The sequence below is a fragment of the Cetorhinus maximus genome, chromosome 22, assembly GCF_964194155.1.
Source record: "Cetorhinus maximus chromosome 22, sCetMax3.hap1.1, whole genome shotgun sequence".
NCBI classification, from domain to species: Eukaryota; Metazoa; Chordata; class Chondrichthyes; order Lamniformes; family Cetorhinidae; genus Cetorhinus; species Cetorhinus maximus.
The window spans coordinates 76,862,089-76,882,025 of NC_135900.1; the positions used below are offsets into that span (position 1 = coordinate 76,862,089).

General features: G+C 42.5%; 1 protein-coding gene across 1 annotated transcript in view; it reads right to left on the minus strand.

Moving 5' to 3' along the window:
- LOC144696383 (wee1-like protein kinase 2-A) overlaps positions 1–19,558 on the minus strand; it is a 40,044-nt gene extending 20,486 nt beyond the window's left edge. Inside the window, exons 1-2 of the mRNA XM_078567593.1 lie at positions 19,238–19,558; positions 6,856–7,076 (exon numbers count right to left, since the gene is read on the minus strand). Coding sequence (XP_078423719.1) covers positions 6,856–7,076; positions 19,238–19,558 — 542 coding nt within the window. The remainder of the gene's footprint in view (positions 1–6,855; positions 7,077–19,237) is intronic.
- Positions 19,559–19,937: the final 379 nt, after the last annotated feature.

The following is a 19,937-nucleotide window of genomic DNA, read 5'->3' on the forward strand; positions in this document are numbered from 1 at the left end:
ACAGACATTCTTGAAGTGCTCGAGCATGCCTCCCTAAACTGCACATTATACTGACAGCTTGGGACAGTTAGACTACAACAGTTCAATTATAAAGGGAGGGTAGACAAACTGGATTATATTCCTTGGAATTTAGAAGGTTAAGGGGTGATTTGATTGAAGTCCCATTGGTTGGGAAGTCTAGGGGACATATTCGAAAAATCAGAGCCAGATATTTCAGGAGGAAAGTTAGGAAACGTTTCCATACACAAAGGGTGATAGACATTTGGTACAGAAGCAAAATACTGTGGATGCTGGAAATCGGAAATAAAAACAGAACATGCTAGAAATACTCAGCAGCCACCTTCCCAGAAACAAGAGTTAACATTTCAGATCTGACTTTACAGAAGTTTGGAACACTTCCACAAGCAACAAGCACTAGATCAAATGTAAACCTGAGACCGGATACAGAGCAAAGGACCTGCCTTTGGAGATCAGTCATGATGTTACTGAATGGTAGAATAGGCTCAAAGGGCTAAATGATGTTACCAAATGGTTCTAGGGATGAATCTATAAGGCTTTGAAGGTTCTGTTGATGGATATTAAATACTTACTTGTTTAAGATAATAAGGTGAACAGGTATTGGGTTTGGTCAGTTAATTATACTCGGATGTGTATCTAAAGAACAGCCAGCACTGAGGGGGGATGGTGTTACAGTGCACAAGCAATAAGCATCCACCTAAGCATCCTAGTCTCAGTGTCTTCTTCACAACCTGATCTCTCTGGCATTGAATTATGGAACAAAAGGGACTCTTACATTCCTGGGTGCATTTTCTCCCCCCTTTAAAGATATACAGCTAAACCGTGGGGAGGTAAATGAGCATATCTCCATGCAACAAATCCGAGTAGTAACATTAGGAGACTTTAATTACCCTAATAGTGTAGTGAGAGAGAGGAGTTTCTCAATTAACGTGTCTGGAGACCAACGAGGAAGCAAGCAGCATTACATTTGGTTCTGGGAAGTGAGTAGGCCAAAAGGACGTTAGGGATCACCCAGCCAACAATAACATAATTCAGTTTAGAGTACAGTAACCATGGAAAAGGAACAGAAAATAGCAAAAGTAAAAATGCTCAACTAATGCCCTTTAGGGAAGGAGATCTGCCACCCTTACCTGGTCTGGCCTACATGTGACTCCAGACCCAAAGCAATGTGGTTGACTCAAATTGCCCACTGAAATGGTCTAGCAAGTCACTCAGTTCAAGGGCAGTTAGGGGTGGGCAACAAATGCTGGCCTTGCCAGCGATACCCACACCCCATGAAAAGAATAAAGCAAAAGAACAGGGGAAGAGCTAATTTCAGTGACTTAAGAAGGGACCGTGCACAGATAGATTGTAAGAGGTGTTCTCAGGGTAAAGCAGTAACAGTAGGCATTTGAGGAGAGTATTCAGGTACAAACCAGATATTCCTTGGAAAGGAGAAAAGGCAGAGCATCCAAAGCTAACGTGCCCTGGATTAGAAAGGAAATGTGGAAGTAAAACAGAAAATGGATTATGACAAGTATCAAGAGCAAGATTCAGTTAATAGCCAGGATGATTACAGATAGTAAAGGAGGCACTTGAAAGTATAAGAGGGAGAGAGGTTACGAGGAAAGATTTGCAGGTAACATTAACTTGAACCCCAGAACATTTTGTATATAAAATGTAAGCAGTTAACTCAGGAAGAAGTTGAGCCAATTAAAGACCCAAAGGGATTTCGTCACGTAGAGACGGAGGACAGGGTCAACATGCATCTGTCTTCACAATGGAAGCATATGATGTGAAGGTTGCACTAAAAGAGAAAAGTTATCGACTCGATGATGAGACACAAGATGTACTTAAAAGATTAGCATTACTGAAAGTTGCTAAGTCACCTGGTCCAGATGGAAGGCATTCTGGACTACTGAAAGAAGCAAAAAGGTAGAAATAACAGAGATTGGTCGCAACCTTTCAATCCTCATTGGATGAAGGAGAGAGTTACTGATGTTATAACCATTATTCAAGGAAGGGAAAAGAGAAACCCAGAAACAATTGGCCAATCAACCGAACAGTGATGGGAAAGTTCTTAAAAATCAGCAACAAAAACTTTAGGCTAATCTAGGCCAGCTGTTATGGATCTGTTAAAGGCAAATTGTGTCTAACTAGTTGCTGAATTATTTGATGAGGTGACAGAACATACTGTAGATATTGTATACAAGGACTCTCAAGATATTCAACAAGGAGGCTTAAGATGGAAGCCCAGCTAACGGAAGGGAAAGTGGTGTTATGTATTTGGAATAGGCTCTGTAATAGAAAGCAGAGGGCGATTGTTGTTCAGACTGGGAGGCGTTTTGCAGGAATCAACCCAAGGGTCAGTTTTGAGTCCATTATTTTTGTAAATGGTCTAGATTCAGGTGTAGGGAACAATATTATACAATTGGCAGGTGATAGGAAATTTGGCAAAGATAGTGATGAGGTTAGATATCGATTTCAGGACATCAGACAGGGTGGTGACATGGGTAAAACTTGGTAGATGGCGCTCAACACAAGAGTGAGGTGATGCACTTTAGGAGGATTAAATATGGAAAAGCAGTATTTTCTAAATGGTGCAACTTTGAAAAGTCATAGATGAGCAGAGGTGCCTTGACATCCACATACACCAACAGGTTCAAGGTTCTTTCAGCTTGTGTGGATGAAAGCAGGGACTGCAGGAAGATGAGCAAACTGACCACAGCACAGTGGTGTGGGAAGCCATTCAAGTAGGGGGGAGTAAAAAGGAACGTAGTTGTAGTTGGGGATATTATAGTTAGGGGGACAGATTACTGTTCCCAAAGCCAAGAGCATGAGTCCCGAAGGCTGTGTTGCTTGCCCAATGCCAGGGCTAAGGGCTTCTCCTTGGGGCTGGGGAGTGGGAGGAGAAGCATCTAATTGTCATGGTCCACATCAGTACCAGAACATAGGACTAAGAGGTTCTGCTGAGGGATTATGAACAGCTAGGAGCCAAATTAAAAAGCAGAACCACAAAAGGTAATAATTGCTGGATTACTTCCTGAGCCACAAGCAAATTGGCAAAGGGTAAATACAATTAGAGAGTTGAATGGATAACTCAGGTTGACGACAGAGAAATGGGTTTTGATTCATGGGACACTGACACCAGTAGTGGGGAAAGAGGGAGTTGTGCAGATGGGACAACAAGGGTCAGAAAACACTGGACAGAGGGTTTATAGGCCCCCTAACAGTAGTTAGGCTGTTGGACAGAGCGTAAACAAGAAATTAGAGATTGTAACAAAGGCAATGTAATAGTTGTAATCTTCAGCTAGATTGGACCAATCAAATTGGCAAGGGAGGTCTGGAAGTTAAGTTTATAGAGTGTTCAAGAGACAGTTTCCTGAGGCAATAGTAGTGGAACCAACTAGAGATAAAACTTTTAGATCTAGCTTTGTGTAATGAGGTAGGATTAATTAGTAATGTCACAGTAAAAGATCATAGTGGGAAATAGTGATCATAATACAATTGAATTCCTGAATAAGCTTGAAAATGACATACTCCAATCACAAACAAGAACCTTAAAGCCAATTACTCGGGTATGAAGTGAGAACTGGCTACAGTTGACTGAGTAACTAGACTTAAAAGTTATGGCAGTAAACAAACAATGGGAAACATTTGAAGAAAATACAAAATGTTCAACAAAAATATATTCTGTTGAAAAACAAAAACTCTGAAAGATCCATTCATTGCTTACTGAGGTGGCTAAGGTAGTATGAGATTAAACAAAGAGATTTATAATGTTTCAAAGATTAATAGCAAGTCTGAGGATTGGGAATATTTTATAAACCAAAAAAGCAACCAAAAAGGGAAAAAATGAACAAGTGTAAAATAGCCAGAAATATAGAAACAGATTGGAAGAACAAGTATATTAGAAGGAAGAAAGCAGTCAAAGTAAACATTGGTCCCCAGGAGAGAGAGGAGAAATTATCACAGGGAACAAGGAAATGAAGAGGCATTTAACAAATGGTGGTGTCTGTTTACACAGCAGAAGACACAAATTTAACACCAGAAATAGAGGGCAACCTGGGGGCCAATAAGAGTGAGGAAATTAATCTCAACAGAGAAAAAGCACTGGAGAAACTCAAAGGACTAAGATCTGACAAATCTCCAGGACCTGATGGCCTATATACTAAGGTTCTAAAGAGATAGCTGCAGAGATAGGGGATGCAGAGCCTGTAATTTTCCAAAATTCCCTACATTGAAACAGTCCCAGCAGATTGGAAGTTGGCAATTGTAACATTCAAGAAAGGAAGGAGAGAAAACAGGGAACCACAGGCCAGTGAGCCTGGCTGTCATCAGGATAGTGCTAGAATCTATTAAAGAAGTCTTAATACATTTAGAAAAGCACTGTATGATTAGCATAGTATAGTTAATGAACAGAATTAGAGCACATGAGATTGGGGGTAATATACTGGTATGGATTGAAAATTGGTTAATGGACAGAAAGCAGTAGGAATAAACTAGTCATTCTCAGGTTGGCAGGCTGCAGCTAGTGGGGTATGGTAAGGATCAGTACTTGGGCCCCAGCTATTCACAATCTACATCATGATTTGGACATGGGGGCCAAATGTAATATTTCCAAGTTGATGACAAAACTAGGTGGGAATTTGAGCTGAGGAGGAGGATGCAAAGAGGCTTCAAGGGGATTTAAGCAGGCTAGGTGAGTGGGCAAGAACAGGGCAGATGGAATACAGTGTGTAAAAATGTGAAGTTATCCACTTTGGCAAGAAAAATAGAAATGCAGAGAAATTGAGAAGTGCTGATATCCAAAGGGACCTGGATGTCCTTGTTCTTGAATCACTGAAAGCTAGCAAGCAGGTACAACAAGCAACTAGGAAGGCAAATGGTCTTTGGCAAGACTGCACCTGGAACACTGGGCAGTTTTGGTCTCCACATTTAAGGAAGGATATGCTTGCATTGAAGGCTGTACACCAAAGGTTCACTAGATTGGTCTCTGGGATGAGCAGGTTGTCCTATGATGAGAGACTGTGTAAATTGGGACCATTATTTCTATGTTCTTAACCCTTGGCATGGCAAGTTGACCAAAATAAACAAGTCGCTTGTGGTTATAAATAGAAAATCGAATATAAAACTAAAGAGATCATGCTAGAACTTTATAAAGTCATCAGCCATGCCTCAGGTGGAGCATTGTGGACAATCTGGGGCACCACACTTTGGAGAAAAGGTGTAAGGGCCTCAGCAAGGGTACAGAGATTTACCAGCACGTTGCTAGGGGTGCAGGACTCCAGATAGAGAGACTGAAAAATTAGGATTCTTCTCATTGGAAGAGAGAAGGTTAAGAGGTGACTGAGTAGAGGTTTTCAAGATAGAAGTTATGAGCAGAGTAGAGAGAGAAATGATTCCCTTTGGCATTTGGGTCAATAACTAGAGATCATAGGTTCAAAATCATTGGCAAGAGATTAATATTTTTAAACTCAGAACCTGGAGCAAAACTGACTCCATAAATGTTCAAGGGAGTTGGACAGATAATCAAGGATGAGGAGCTTACAGGTTTACTGACAAAGCAGGGATGTGGGACTAAGCATAATAGCATAGACATGATGGACTTAATGGCCTCAGTTTCTATGATTCTATGAATTCCTTTCAAGATCCTAAAAATCTCAGTCAAAACATTCCTTCGCCTTCTATATTCCAGGGAATACAAACCTGGTCTAATCTCAATTCAGCTCAGTCTCGGTAACAGTCGAATCAGCACTGCACATCTCCCAAGGCCAATACTGATATGGTGCCCAGAACGGATTGCAGTAATCCAGGTGTGGTCCAACGAGGGCCTTGCATTGTTGCAGCAAGATTGCCTCTTTTACATTATAACCTTTCAAACACAAATGCTTAACTTCCATTAGCCTTCATGATTGTTTTTGTAGCCGTCTACTTTTATAACTCGCTGTCATTTACTGATCAAAGGAGGAATCTGGAGCCAGTCTTTCCTTAACGTAGGTTTTCAGAAAACCCAGAGAGCACTGGCACAGACTCCCTTTTCCCTTCTCTCTCCACACCCCACCCCCCTCTCCCCGATGGAAACCGGTTCTTATATACACTTCAGAATAATGCCCTAATCTTTCCCCAATTAGTAACAGCTACTCTCAGCTAAAGCACACGCTTCATTGCGACAGGATTACAACATTATAAATCACTAAAATGTGGTAGATGTATCTATAAAGCCTCAACTCTGGACCACCAGAGTCTCCATTTAACAATTTTGGGGATTTTCTTTGGTTTAAAATGAATGCCTCACACTTGCCTTCATTGAAATCCATCTCCACAATTTTGCTCAATTAATCTATCAACGTCTCAATTTGATGTTTCTGTTTACAACACTTACCATAGTACCAATGTGACAAGTTTGAATATATATGCCCTTCCAGTGTGTTACCAAGGTCAGTAATGAATATAATGAAGCAGAGCCACTTTCTTCCAATCCAGGTACATACCCATTAAGCCTACTTTGTCTTCCACTGCCTAATCAGGTCAATAATTCTCCTTCACTTGCACAAGCTTTAATTTAAGCTAATGAAAGGAGAACCGGATGCAACAGTTTTTTTACCCCTTAAGAGAGTGTATTTGGGGCATTTCAAACACAATCTTGCAGTTGTACAGATGGGGTTGCCTGTGTTTTAACACCACTGCACAGGGCACAAAACAGTCAAACTAAATGAGGTGTCACTCCATACAGAGGACAGCAGGTACTTTGACTCTTGCTTGCAGGGCTCAAGTCAACTTGGCTCATTGACAATCTCAGCTCAGATGAGGGCAACTGCCAATCAACTGCACCCAGAAACCTGTAGCCACCTTTACCTGCCCCTTTCTGCAATCCTTTTCTTCCTCTTTCCAGTTTTCCCATTCTTTGCACTGTGAGTGAGGCCCAGCTCATGGTACAGAGTCGGGGTGAAGGGGTTTACATTCACCGACGGAACCCAGAGACGCTCAGGACCAGCAGAAAATCCCAACGGCTGGCGAATTCTCGAGATCGGACCCTTGGCAGCAGTCGAGAGCTGGCCGGCCTTGGAGAAGAGGCTCTGGAAATAAAATGGAGAGTGTAACTCCTCTAGATTCAAGGGAGAGGAGCAATGATAGGAAATTCACCTTCTACCTGAACACTTTTAGTCCATAAAGATGGTGTGGAATAGGAGGCCCAGCTTCTTAGTCACTTGCACTGGAATGGGACTTTAAACAGAGTGAAAAAAAGTAGGGATTTAACCAAAGATAGGCTTCACCATTTTGACATCTCTTGTCAAGGCCACAAGATCAAAGAGTCAGGTAGGGAGAGGGTGTGGGGGGCAGGGGAAGAGAAGAAACTGATCATGATTTGACCTTAAGATCCATTTCCATTCAGAAAGGAAATTCTGCTGAGACCAGTGATAAAGTTTGCACAGTGTGTATATGTGGGAGTTGTCAGAATTCTATCTCTGCTAACAAATTCCCAAAACCACCCCCAGAAAACACCAAATTCCCCCAAAAATTTTTCATAGGAACCAAATTAAACGAAATTCAGAAATACAGCATTTGCAGCTGTTAACTGTCCAAAAGCCCTTAGCGATCCCATTGCGTGTCACCCAAGAGGGAATGTGAGACACATTGTTATTCAAGGGAAGACAGTAGTCACCCACAGCACAAGGCTCTGGAAATCTGGAAGTGGTGAAGAAGCATGTGGAAGGTAAAAGGCTTGAGCAGATCTTTAAAATACATTTTAACATTAACAGATTGCAGACAAATCCGAGTTGTTCCAGATCCAGACAGACTGCATCCTTCAATTTACAGGTGTAAACAGAACGGTTGGAGAAAAAGCACATGCCTGGTTCAATTAAATTAGAGACACAAAAATTCATCAGTTAAATTAGCTTACAAAGCTCAGACTGTGGGGAATCCCCCAATTAACTTTTCAGCATGTGTATCAGGGAGAAACTTGCATTTTCAGACACTTTCACAAACTCAGAACATCCCAAAGCACTTTACAGCCAATTAGGTACTTTTAAGCCATGTAGTCACTGTCATAATGTAGGAACATAAAGTCCCCCAAACAGCAAGGTTAATCTGTTTTATTGGTTAGAGCACCAGAGAGAACCCCCCTATTCTGTGAATAGTATCTTGGAACTTCTAATGTCCACCTGAGGAAGCAAACATTGGTTTAACACCTCTTCAGCACCTCACCAGCACTGCTCCAAGGTGTCAGCTTGGATGTTGTCCTCATGTCTACAGACTGGAGCTCGAACCAACAAACTTGACTCAAGAGGCAAGGGCCTGTTAAGCCACGGCTGACACCTTAGAATCTGACAATCTTGTCTTTCTCCTGTTCCCCAAAACAACAAAACCCCTGAGATACAAGCACATTACTGTGGATGCTGGATATCTGAAATAGAAACAGGGAATGCTGGAAAATCTTAGGTCTGGCAGCATCTGTGGAGAGAGAAACAGTTAACATCGAGTCCATATGGCTCTTCTTCAGAGTCCTGACTCTGACACGCTGACTCGAAATGTTAACTCTCTCTCCCCACAGGTGCTGCCAGACCGACAAAACCCCAGTTTTATTTTCCCTTGCCCTGGAGTGTTTTTTTATTCATTCACAGGACGTGGGCATCGCTGGCTGGACCAGCAGTTATTGCCCATCCCTAATTGCCCTTGAGAAACTGAATGGCTTCCTAGGCCATTTAATAGTCAACCACATTGCTGTGGATCTTCAGTCACATGTAGGCCAGACCAGGTAAAGACAACAGATTTCCTTCCCTAAAGGACATTAGTGAACCTGATGGGTTTTTACAACAATCTGCAAAGGCTAATGATGACCATGAAACCATTTAATTCCAGATTTTAATGGAATTCAAATTCCACCTTCTGCCATGGTGGGCTTTAAATCCAGGTCTCCAGAGCATAATGCTGGGTCTCTCGATTACTAGTCCAGTGACAATACCACTAGACCACTGTCTTCCATTACCAGAGAAAAAGATCCATCTTATTGAATCCTTTTATCATTTTAAGACCTTGACTAAATCATCCCTAAGTCTTCCATAGTCAAGGCAATACATTACAATTTATACAACTTCATTTGAATCTCGTTAGCCCTAGTATATAGATCTAGCACATATAGGGTTTATGTAGGGCTAGTACAGTACCACCCACACTGATGGAGGCAGCACATGACCTGCACTGTGTTGGACAGAGCTGTGTAATGTGACAGGATTAATTAGTGACCTCAGGGTAAAGACACCCCTAGGTAGCAGCAACCACAATATGATTGAATTTTCCATCCAGTTTGAAAGGGAGAAGGGTGGGTCTAAGACTAGTATCTTAAACTTAAATAAGGGCAACTATATGGGGATGAGAGCTGAACTCGATGAAGTGAACTGGGATACTAGGCTAGAGGACAGATCAATAAAGAAGCAGTGGCAGACATTTAAGGGCATATGTAGAATATTCAGAATAAGTACATTCCTATTATAAAGAAAAATTCTAAAGGGAGGAACCACCATCCGTGGTTAACTAAAGAAGTTAAAGAAAGCATTAAACTTAAGGAAAAAGCATACAACTCCGCAAAGATGAGTAGCAGGACAGATGATTGGTCAGAATGTAAAGAATGGCAGAGAATAACTAAAAGGTTAATCAGGAAAAAGAAATTAGAGTATGAGAGGAAGCTAGCTAGAAATGTAAAAACAGATAGCAAGAGTTTCTAAAGGTATTTAAAAAGGAAAAAAGTAAGTAAAGTGAGTGTTGGTCCTCTAGAGAGTGGCAGTGGAGAGTTAATAGTAGATAAGGAAATGGTGGAAGAAATGAACAAATATTTTGTTTGTGTCTTCACTATGGAGGATATAAAAAACATTCCAGTAATAGCTGTAAATCAGGAGGTGAACGGGAGAAAGGAACTTGGTGAAATTGAAATCACTAGGGAAGCAGTTCTGAGGAAATTGATGGAGCTGCAGGCTGGTAAGTCTGCAGGTCCCGATGGACTACATCCTAGGGTCTTAAAAGAGATTGGCTAATGAGGTAGTCAATGTGCTGGTGTTAATTTTCCAAAGTTCACTAGATTCTAGAAAGGTTCCATTGGACTGGAAAGTAGCAAATATAACCCCTCTATTCAAGGGGAGGGAGGGAGGCAAGCAGAAAACAGGAGCCTATAGGCCAGTTAGCTTGGCGTCTGTTGTGGGGAAGTGTTAAAATCGATCATTAAGGAGGTTGTAGCTGTGCACTTAGAAGAGCTCAAGGTAATCGGGGAGAGTCAGCATGGTTTTCTGAAAGGAAAATCATGTTAAACCAATTTATTGGAGTTTTTTTGAAGGTGTTACATGCACATTGGATAAAGGGGAGCCTGTAGATGTACTGTACTTAGAATCCCCAGAAAGCATTTGATAAGGTGCCATATCAAAATTTATTACAGAAAATAAAAGCACATGGTATAGGGGATAACTTTTAGCATGGATAGAAGATTGGCTGGCTGGCAGAAAGCAGAGAGTATGCATAAATGGGTCTTTTTCTGATTGACAGGATGTGATGAGTGGAGTCCCACAGGGGTCTGTACTGGGGCCTCAACTTTTTACAATTTATATCAATGACTTAGATGAAGAGAGTGAAGGCATGGTAGCTAAATTTGCAAATGACACAAAGATAGGTAGGAAAGTATGTTGTGAAGAGGATATGAGGAGGTTGCAGATGGATATAGATGGGTTGAGTGGGCAAAGATCTGGCAAATGGAGTTTAATGTGGGGAAATGTGAAGTTGCTCACTTTGGCAGGAACAACAAAAAAGCAGAGTATTAATTGAGAACGGCTGCATAATTCCGTGGTACAGAAGGATCTAACTGTTCTAGTGCACGAGTCACAAAAGGTTTGCATGCAGGTATGTCAAGTAATTAAGGCGGCTAATGGGATGCTATTCTTTATTACGAGGGGGATTGAACATAAAAGTAAGGATGTTATGCCTCAGTTATACTGGGTGTTGGTGAGATCACACCTCGAATACCGTGTGCAGTTTTGGTCTCCTTATTTAAGGAAGGATGTAAATGCATTGGAGATGGTTCAGAGGAGGTTTACTAGATTGATACCTGGAATGAGTGGGTTGTCTTATAAGGAAAGGTTTGACAGACTGGGCTTGTTTCCACTGGAGTTTAGAAGAGTGAAGGGTGATTTGATTGAAGTATACAAGATCCTGAACGGCCTTGACAAGGTGGATGTCAAAAGGACCTTTCCTCTTGTGGGTGAGTCCAAAACTAGGGGGCACTTTTAAAATTAGGGGTCACCCTTTTAGGACAGGGATGAGGAGAAATATTTTCTCAGAGGGTTGAGAGACTTTGGAACTCTCTGCCTCAGAAGGTGGTGGAAGCCGGGTCATTGAATACTTTTAAGGCAGAGGTAGATAGATCCTTAACAAAAACAGAATTACCTGGAAAAACTCAGCAGGTCTGGCAGCATTGGTGGAGAAGAAAAGAGTTGACGTTTCGAGTCCACATGACCCTTCAACAGAACTGAGTGTAGTTAGGAGAGGGGTGAAATATAAGCTGGTTTAAGGTGGGGGGCGGGGGGAGAGAGAAGTTGAGGGTGGGGTGGTTGTAGGGACAAGCAAGCATTGATAGGAGCAGATAATCAAAAGATATCACAGACAGGGATGATGTTTCCTCTGGCTGGGGGCTTCTAGAACAAGGGGTCACAATCTCAGGATATAGGGTAGGCCATTTAGGACTGAGATGAGGAGAAACTTCTTCAGAGGGCAGTGAACCTATGGAATTCTCTACCACAGAGGGCTGTAGAGGTCAAGTCACTGATTATAGTTAAGGAAGTAAATAGATTTCTAGACTCTAAAGGTGTAAAGGAGTATAGGGAGAGTGAGGGTGTATGGTGTTGAGATAGAGGATCAGCCATGATCATATTGAATGGTGGAGAAGGCTCAAAGGGCTGAATGACCTACTCCTGTTTCTATTTTTTTAGGTTTCTAAAGGTGAGCAAAGGACTTTTAACTAGATATTCTTTTAACTTTTATTTGGACTCTAACTTTCCCTACTTCTGATAACTGTGTGGTCAGGAAGATATAATCATCGTATTATTGGTATTTATTGTTAAGTAGAATAATAGCGGGGTCTGTGTCTGTCTGTGATTTAATTGAATTAAAGGCAGCTGGTCTGAAGGCCTTGATGTATTAGAAGATAAGCTGGGTTTGAAATGTTAAGTAGGTAATCATAGGGGTAAAAGGAACATTTGCATTTTGAAATAAACCAGACTAGATTGTTTCCAAAGGAGGGATGAAATGTGTCACCTAGCCAGATGAAGTTCAGAAACTGTTTACTTTCCCCCAAAGATTACTGGTAAAATTAGTACTATGAGAGATTTTTATTATCAAAGAGGTAAAGTCCAAAGACATAGCAAAACAATGGGAATTTGCATTCAAAGGGAAAATATGTATAAAGGAGCAAAGGCTGTGTATAAGGGCAGGCATTTGAAGATCTAACAAGTGTAAAACACCTTCAGCATCTAAGCCTCAAGCTGCTGTCTACAATGAACTGAAGTTAAGATTCACTGAATTGGATTGTTCAGGGTATCATGTTTCTTTGCCTGGGTCTTTTAAAAGCTGTGCTTTACAGTTGCCTTAACGAAAGTGTAACTGGAAGTTGGATTAATAGGGGATTTAGAAGTTATTATAGTAGTAATTTGTAGATCTATGTATGTATTTAAAATAATTTCCTCTAATATAGATTTCTTACAAGGCTAAATTAAACCTTCAAGACTCTGTGGTCTTATTACTTGATTCAAGGCACACATTCCAAAATTTATACAAATTGCAAAACAAGTTATGGCAGTTGTTTCAAGTTTCCTCTGGGATTTGAGCAGCTCAGCATTTACCACCAGCTGTGCCATAACAGTGTGATGTCACATCTTTTATTATTTTTTACCTCTGGTTTAGTAGCTAATAAACTTGTCCTTACTTTGACTCAAGGAAACCTTGTTTGATTGACTCCTAATTTTACACTTCACGGATAGTAAAAAATACATTTGCATTTGGAGAAGGCATCCACATGGGGTGGTGGGGTTGAGGTGAGAAGAAATTAAAACACCTTTGTGGCCAATTGAGGAGGTTGAATAGAGGAGAGCCAGTTCACTCCTCCTCACCTGGTTGTGACAAGACTTACAGTTAACCTACATATTACAAAGATAAAAGCAAAATACTGCGGATGCTGGAAATCTGAAACAAACAAAAATTGCTGGAAAAACTCAGGTCTGACAGCATCTGTGGAAAGAAAGACAGTTAATGTTTCGAGTCCGTATGACTCTTCTTCAGAAGACTCTTCTTCATGATTACAAAGACTTCTTCAGACCTACTGAACTGTAACCAACACCCTACAACAGTATCAGAAAATATCTATAGACAACTTGTGTTTATATAGTGCCTTTAATGTAATAGAATGCTCCAAGGTGCTCCAGGTACTTTATACAGCAACATTTGACATTGAGCCACATAAGGAGACTTAGATTAGCTGACCAAAAGCTTGTACAAAAGAGCTAGGTTTTAAGGAGCATTTTAAAGGAGGAAGTGAGTTAGTGAGATGGAGAGGTTCAGGGAGGGAAGAGGTCAGGCAGCTGAAGGCACAGCCACCAATGGTATAACAAAAAAAACTGGGAATGCTCAAGGGGACAGAATTAGAAGAGGGCAGATGTCTAAGGGTAGAGTTTAGAGATAGGGAGGGGCCATGGAGGGATTTGAAAAACAAGGATGAGAATTTTCAAAATAACTCTGCTTAACTGGGAGCCAATGCAGATCAGTGAGCACAGCTGTGATGGCTGAACTCGTGGTTGACTCTTCACTGCCAATCTATTAAAACACTACAGAAGAACTACGAGAATAAAACAGGACTGGCCACCTGGGATCAACATAGACCGGACATGACAAAGGCACACCCAGCCCTGCTCACCTTGCAAAGTCCTTCTGACAAATAGATAGGCACCTCTGCCAAAACCAGGAGAGCTATTCCAAAGATTAAACAGCCTGACTCATCCTCACTAAATCATACCTTACATCCAGTATCCTAGACTCCATCACCATTCCTCCACCTGCATTACAGAGGTGACACCAGAGGTGATGGCACAATGGCATACAATCAGTATGGAGCATTTTGGAGACTCAACATTGAACCCAGACCCCATGAAGTCTCATTGCATCAGATCAAACATGGGCAAGGAAATCTCCTGCTGATTTCACCTTAGTTTCCACCTTGTGGGAGAGACTAGAACTAGCGGATACAGTTTAAAAAATAAGGGATCTCCCATTTAAGACGGAGAGGAGAAATGTTTTCTCAAGGTGTTAGGAGACAGGGTCATTGAATATTTTTAAGGCAGATGTAGATTAACTCCCTTGCTAATCAAGAATCTATGGGTATGGGGGTGGGGGGGCGGATAAGATAGGCAAGTAAAGTTGAGACCACAATCATATCAGCCATGATCTTATCAAATAGTGGAACAAGCTCAAGGGGCCGAATGGCCTACTCCTGCTCCTAATTTGTACGTTCAGCACTGAGGGTAACAAGGGCTCAGGATTGTGCTATGGGTGGGGGGCTTCAACGTCCATCACCAAAAAGGGGTTATGTGCATGCTAAACAACAGAAGCACCATATGATAGACAGAGCTAAGCAATGCCACAACGAACAGACCAGATCAAAGCTTTGTATTCCTGCCACATCCAGTCATGAATGGTGGTGGACAATTAAACAACTGGAAGAGGAGGAGCCAAAAACACCCCCATCCTCAATGATGGAAGAACACAGCACAGCAGCACAAAAGACAAGGCTAATGCCTTTGCAAGCATCTTCAACCAGGTCGATCCATCACGGCTTCCTCCTGAGATCCACAGCATCTCACCTTCAGCCAATTCAACTGTTTTTGATATCATTTACAATGAAGGCACTCACAACAAAGACATATCCCAGTGAGGAAGGAGGATTCTAGGAAGGGGGATAAACCAACCATAGTTAACCAAGGATGTTAAGGACAATATCAAATTAAAAGAAAAAACATACAATGTGGCAAAGATTAATGGTAAGCCACTGGATCGGGAAAGTTTTAAAAAACAAAAGATGACAAAAAAACAATGAAGGGGGAGAAAATAAACTTAAACTAGCAAGTAATATAAAAATGGACAGCAAGAGCTTCTTTAAATATATAGATAGGAAGAGAGGCCAAAGTGAACATAAGCCCCTTAGAGAATGAGGCTGGGGAAATAATGATGGGGAACCAGGAAATGACAGAGGAGTTGAATAAACACTTTGCATCAGTCTTCATGGTAGGAGACACTAATAGCATTCCAAAAATACTAAATAATCAAGGGGCAAAAGGGTTGGGTGGGGGAGGAAATAAATACAATAACTATCACTAGAGGAAAAAGTACTAGGGAACCTAATAGGGCTAAAGGCTGATAAGCCCCCTGGACCTGATGGGTTGCATCCTAGGATATGAAAGGAATTAGCTACAGAGATAGTGGGTGCACTGGTGGTAATCTTCCAAGAATCCTTAGATTCTGGAAAAGTTCCAGAAGATTGGAAAACTGCCAATGTAACACCCTTATTCAAAAAGGGAGGGAGGCAAAAAAACAGGTAACTATAGGCCAGTTAGCTTAATATCCATCATTGGGAAAATGTTAGAGTCTATTATAAAGGATGTAATAGCGCATTTAGAAATGCATAATCTAATCAAGCAGAGTCAGCATGGCTTCATGAAGGGGAAATCATGCCTAACAAATTTATTAGAATCTTTTGAGGTAAGAAGCAGGATAGATAGAGGGGAACCAGTAGATGTAATATATTTAGATTTCCAAAAGGTGTTCAATAAGGTACCGCACACAAGGCTACTTAATAAGAGCCCATGGTGTTGGGGGTAGTATATTAGCATGGATGGAGGATAGGCTAACTAGTAGGAGACAGAGTTGGGATAAGGGGGAATTTTCAGGATGGCAACCTGTAACTAACTAGTGGAGTGCCACAGGGATTAGTGGTGGGGCCACAATTATTTACAATATATATTAATGACTTAGATGAGGGAAGTGAATGTACAATCACCAAGTTTGCAGATGACAAAAATAGGTGGGAAGGCAAGTGGCGAGGATGACAGTTTACAGAGGGATGTAGACAGGTTAAGTGAATGGGCACATGCTTGGCAGCGGGAATATAATGTGGGAAAATATGAGTTTATGCACTTTGGCAGGAAGAATAGAAGAGCTGAATATTATTTAAATGGAAAAAGACTGAAGAGAGCTACAGGACTGAGGGATTTGGGGGTCCTCGTGCATGAATCCCAAAAAGCTAGCATACAAGTTCAGCAGGTAATAGGAAAGGCAAATGGAATATTGGCCTTTATTTCAAAGGGAATGGAGTATAAAAATAGGGAAGTCTTGCTAAAACTATATAAGGCATTAGTTAGACCACACCTAGAATACTGTGAACAGTTTTGGTCCCCTTATCTAAGGAAAGATATACTAGTATTGGAGGCAGCCCAGAGAAGGTTCACTAGGTTCACCTGGGTATGGAGCGGTTTTCTTATGAGGAGAGGTTGAGTAGGTTGGGCCTGTATTCATTGGAGTTTAGAAGAATGAGAGGTGACCTTATTGAAACATAAGATTCTTCAGGGGCTTGACAGGGTAGATGCTGAGAGGTTGTTTCCCCTTGTGGGAGAGTCTAGGACCAGAGGGCATAATCTCAGAGTAAAGGGTCGCCCATTTAAAATGGAGATGAGGAGGAATTTCTTCTGAGGGTAGTGAATCTGTGAAATTCTTTACTGCAGAGGGCTGTAAAGGCTGGGTCGCTAAGTATATTCAAGGCTGAGATAGACAGGTTTTTAATCAGTAAGGGAATCAGGAGTTATGGGGAAAAGGCAGGAAAGTGGAGCTGAGGATTATCAGATCAGTCATGATCTCATTGAATGGTGGAGCAGACTCGATGGGCCGAATGGCCTACTTCTGCTCCTACATCTTATGGTCACCGGGTACAGCAAAAGCTATGGGCCTTAACAATATTGTGGCAGAGGTACCGAAGACTTGTGCTCCAGAACTAGCCACACCTGAGCCAAGCTGAACTCCTACAACTGCAGCACAGGCACCTAACAAATAGACCACATATACCCTGCCCACAAAAAGGCAGGACATATCCAATCTCTGAGAATACTCACTGGTGCCAGAGGGAAAAGAAATTCAAAATGGAGGGCAGAGTCCATGGTCTGAAGCTGTTGAACTTGATGTTAAGTCCAGAAGTCTACAAAGTGCCTAATCGGAATATGATGTGCCATTCCTCCAGGTTGCGTTGGACTTCACTGGAACACTGTAGGCGACAGCAGACAGAAATGTGAGCAACGGCACAAGATAGTGAACTGAAATGGCGAGTGACAGGAAGGTCTGGGTCATGTTTGCAGACTGAGCAAAGGTGTTCTGCAAAGCAGTCACCCAGTCTGCGTTTAGTCTCCCCAATGTAGAGGAGACCGCATTGGGAGCAGCGAATATAGTAGACTAAATTAAAAGACATACAAGTGAGTCACTGCTTCACAACAATCTCATCACATCATATTTGAAGTTTCACTGAGCAAACTAACATCAGCTGTTCTGAAGTACAATCTGCTTTGGGGTGGTGTGCGTTTGTAATTAACCCTTCAATTAGGTCACAATCTTCAGATTAAATTTAGTTATTGGGTTGACAAGTATTCAACATGGTTCATCAGCAGATTGCAGTACAGAAGGACAAGCTATTCAGACAATCCTATAGAAAAGTCTACAGTTCGAGAATAACCCCACTTTCCATCACAGCCACTTAAACAATTCCAAGATTTCATTGACAAGATCTGTCATAAGTGAGAGTGTAATCAACACCCAGATTATTAACCCTAAACTTCCTCTCACTGTCTGAATCGGTGCCTCTTGCCCAAGTCTGGGTGATGCTCTTAGTAATGGTCCACTGGGATTTGAAGACAATGAAAGCCAAATGGAGGTTGGTAATCTATGAACACATGTCTGAGTGTACATGAAGGAATGGGTAAACGTTTTGACCCATTTTGAGCCTATGACTGCTGAGACGAGCAGTCCTGAAGAATTTAAGCCAGGGGACAGACGTAGATAACAGTAATGGAAAGGGTGGACATGGGGAAGAACATGGAGGTGAAAGAAAGCAGTTTTAGTGGGTTAGGTATGACAGGGGCAATGTTGATGTCAGGACAAAGCAGTAGAAGATTCAACATTGCTGGTGTGACTGAAGGACACAGCCAGAGATATTGAGAGTACAGACAGAGATCAAGAGGATGGCTTGGTGATAGAGACATGAGCTGGTTCTGACTCACCCACATCAGGCAGGAACTTTGACTCAATACAATTACAGATGAGGAAAGCCATTCAGCCCATCTATTCAGAGACACCCTGGAGACACTCAGAGCAGAATCCAGCTGTTTAAATGATTCTGGGACTTGGTCTTCGCTACACCAGAGGTCCAGCCCACGTATTGGTCAGTGGGCGAGGTCCTGAGATTGGTCAGAAGTTGACCTTACAGCTTGAAGCTGCGCCACATTGTCCCAGACTAAGTTCTTTTCTAGATCTACCTTTTCCACATCACTTGCTATCTCCTCCACCTTTAGGAGGTTCCTTCTCGGTCACCTCTTCTCAAGGCCGAACAATCCAGCTTTCTCCAGCTTATCACAACTCAACATTCAGGGACCGAGCGCATTACTTCTTTCCGCACTGTCCCCACTCCCACCACCGCATGGTTCAGTGACTAGAGCTGAAGATTCTGGCCTGACTAAAGCAGACATAGTTTCTTCACAAGTACCTCCAACCTTCTCAGCTGGTTTTGCTGGAGTTCGGAATGCACATTTACTGCGGGGGCGGGAAGAGAACAATGTCAATCCATTCTTTTAACAGGTCTATTTATATAGATTCCGAATTTAAGACCCCATTAGGCTCCCAAAACACATGCACCTTCTCACCGTGCAGCCTAGGTGTGGTTAGCCAGAGCCAGGTGTTACAGAAAGCTTTGGAGGTGAAAAGCCAACCTTTCTCCAGATTTACACCAAGTCCATTTAAAGTTAGGAGAAGTCGCCAGCACCAGACAGAAGACAGACCCATGAGGTTAGAATAGTTTCAGACACGTTCCCAGATCTGCAGGTTTTGTAGGAGGTAGTCAGTCATTAGAGAGACACTGAGGAGGGGGGGGGGTGAAGGTTGAAGAGACTATGAGACCCACCTTGGGAGTGTAAGGGGTATCACAGAGCCGCAGCTTCCTCCAGTTCATACAGTCGACGGGTGTCCCGGGACACTCGCTCCGCCCGGCCAGGCGGACCCGGGGGCTCCTCTCCCCGGAGAGCGGGGCCAACTCGGCACCCACCGGGAAGCGGCTGAAGGGGGACACACAGTCTCTCCTGGAGGCCGAGGAGGAGGAGGAGGAGGGGGCGGCTTCCTCCTGGACTCGGAAGTATTGGGAGAAGTTACCCAGCCCCGGATCCTCCTCGTCCTCACTGGAGAACTGCAGCTTCTGGGCGATGGTACTGAGGGTTAAACGGCTCATCCCCCAGGCCCGGGTAGCTCAGCGGCTCTTGGGGAAGGATGCTGGGGTCTCCCACTTTCTCCCCAATGTTGACTGGGGGAGGTTCAGCAGGAAGAGGCTGAATAATATTTAGGTGGAATGGGATTGTCACGAGCTGCCTCTTGCCCTCACAGGAGGTTAGAGTGGACCCTTCATTAATATCTCCCCAATGCAACAAGCCCCTCTCCCGCCAACTTTCCCCCTCTCTTAAACTTTACTACCTAATCCCCCCCTTCTCCCCCGCTTCATCTCTTTTATAACCAGCCCTGATTGCGTCATCAAGGCGGGAACGTGTCAGTTTCACCTGCTTTTTGTTAATATCCGGTTCCCTGTTTTGTGGGGACCATGTTCAATATTCAGT